Source organism: Phaseolus vulgaris, chromosome 6 (genome assembly GCF_051622355.1).
Source record: "Phaseolus vulgaris cultivar YP4 chromosome 6, ASM5162235v1, whole genome shotgun sequence".
Classification (NCBI taxonomy): Eukaryota; Viridiplantae; Streptophyta; class Magnoliopsida; order Fabales; family Fabaceae; genus Phaseolus; species Phaseolus vulgaris.
This window is the reverse complement of record NC_143503.1, coordinates 28354893-28356862: the sequence shown is the minus strand read 5'-3', so window position 1 is coordinate 28356862 and position 1970 is coordinate 28354893. Positions and strand designations below refer to the sequence as shown.

General features: G+C 38.5%; 1 protein-coding gene across 1 annotated transcript; it reads left to right on the top strand.

The window, feature by feature from the left end:
* Positions 1 to 501: 501 nt before the first annotated feature.
* On the top strand, positions 502 to 1255 carry LOC137831866 (eukaryotic translation initiation factor 1A). Its single transcript, XM_068639727.2, has one exon. It carries the CDS (start codon positions 631 to 633, stop codon positions 1066 to 1068), a length of 438 nt encoding a protein of 145 aa, XP_068495828.1. The 5' UTR covers positions 502 to 630; the 3' UTR covers positions 1069 to 1255.
* The last annotated feature ends 715 nt before the right edge of the window (positions 1256 to 1970 follow it).

Here is a 1970-nt window from a genome sequence, read left to right as displayed (position 1 = left end):
GAATTGTGTGTTCCAATAAAATATGAAAATTTTAATTATTCTTATTTCATTATGTATAATGTTTAACAACTTAATAAAATGTTGACTTATGAATTGAATTGGATTTTTGATATTGAAAGAGTTAACAAGAAGATCTGTTACATTGCACATTCTTCAATATAAATATATATTTTTTTGGGTTGTGAATTATAAATATATGAGGTAAATTATGTATTTTGTACTGATTAACTGATTAAAAATGAATTAATATTTTCGTAAAATCCTGATAAGAATAATATAAAATAAATAACTAAAAATAAAATGTAGTGAATTAAAAATTTGTAGATGAGATGATTAAAGAGAGTAAAAAGTTTTAGAATGTTGAATTAAAATGGAATAATATTGGAAAAAAGTTTAGGGCGGTAGACGCTTGAGTTGGAAGTGTAGATGGAAAAAGAGGAAATGAAGGGAGGTTTAGGGAATATATAAAAGGAAAAGAATAGGGTGAAATTAAGAGGAGAACAGAACAACACACGGCACTCATTTTATTATCTGTGGTGTGTTGGGAGGAGAAGAGAGAAAAGGAAAGGAAGGAAATCAAGAGAAAGATAAGAGAGGGGTTAGGGTTAGGGTTAGGGTTGGGTTTTTAGGATGCCGAAGAACAAGGGAAAGGGAGGTAAGAACAGGAAGAGAGGAAAGAACGAAGCCGACGACGAGAAGAGGGAGCTGGTGTTCAAGGAGGACGGACAGGAGTACGCGCAGGTCCTCCGCATGCTCGGCAACGGTCGCTGCGAGGCCATGTGCATCGATGGCACCAAGCGCCTCTGCCATATCCGCGGCAAGATGCACAAGAAGGTCTGGATCGCTGCCGGTGACATCATCCTCGTCGGCCTCCGGGACTACCAGGACGACAAGGCCGACGTCATCCTCAAGTACATGCCTGACGAGGCCAGACTCCTTAAGGCCTACGGCGAGCTCCCCGACACCACACGCCTCAACGAGGGCATTGGCGCCGGCTTGGACGAGGAGGACGAAGCCACCGCCAACGACTACATCGAGTTCGAGGATGAGGACATCGATAAAATCTAATCTCCACCGCCATCACAGTTATTATCCATATAATAATATATCTCTAGTATTTGTACTTGTATTTCTATTTGCTTCCCTGCACCACTCGTCGCTTTACATCTATGTGTTGGATTTTATTTTATCATGCGCTATTGTTCAATAACTCAGATATTTTCGACTGCCATATCATCCCATTTTTGTTTCGTTATGATCGTGCTACTGCTATGTATTTCATTTACATGCTATTTAATTAGAGCTTCGTGGATTGGATTGTCAGTACAAAATATAATTGGAAAAAGTTGAAGGGATTCGTCTGTTGTTTTCCTTGACCTGCTAAATGTTTTACTTGCTTTTGCTGTCGCAATCTTTTATATTCTGGTGAATTGCAGACAAACTGTGGTTGAAGAGCGTGGATTTTTTTTAAACCTTGTTCCTGAGGACTGCTTTTTGTTCTAGTGTTTTTTTGCCTAATGTTCACTGTAGTTATGGTTTTATGCTGGAATGTGCAGCTTAATGGGATTGTGTGATTGTTCCGTTTCACTCACTTGCTTAGGTGTTTGGATGTCTGATAGAGAGTACAATTGAATGGGGTAGAAGGGATGAAAATTGAATAAATTGTGTTCCATTTCCATACTTCCCAAGATTGAAGGATATTTTATCCCTTTGTCTATCCAATTAGAACCTTGGACTCGTTGTTCATAGACTTCTTTTTGTATATGGCTTACAGTTTGACTTCACCTTCCTCTCAGTTATGTGGGTTCTACTAATATTTTTTTATAGGTTATGTGAATATTATTTGATGTGAGAATTCTAAAAATTTCTTGACATAAAGGGGCTCTGTATAACATGCTTGGCTGAGGAGGGAGAGGAAAAAGTTGTGTAGTATCCACGATTTGATAGCTTAAGAAGGGGAATGAGGGGAC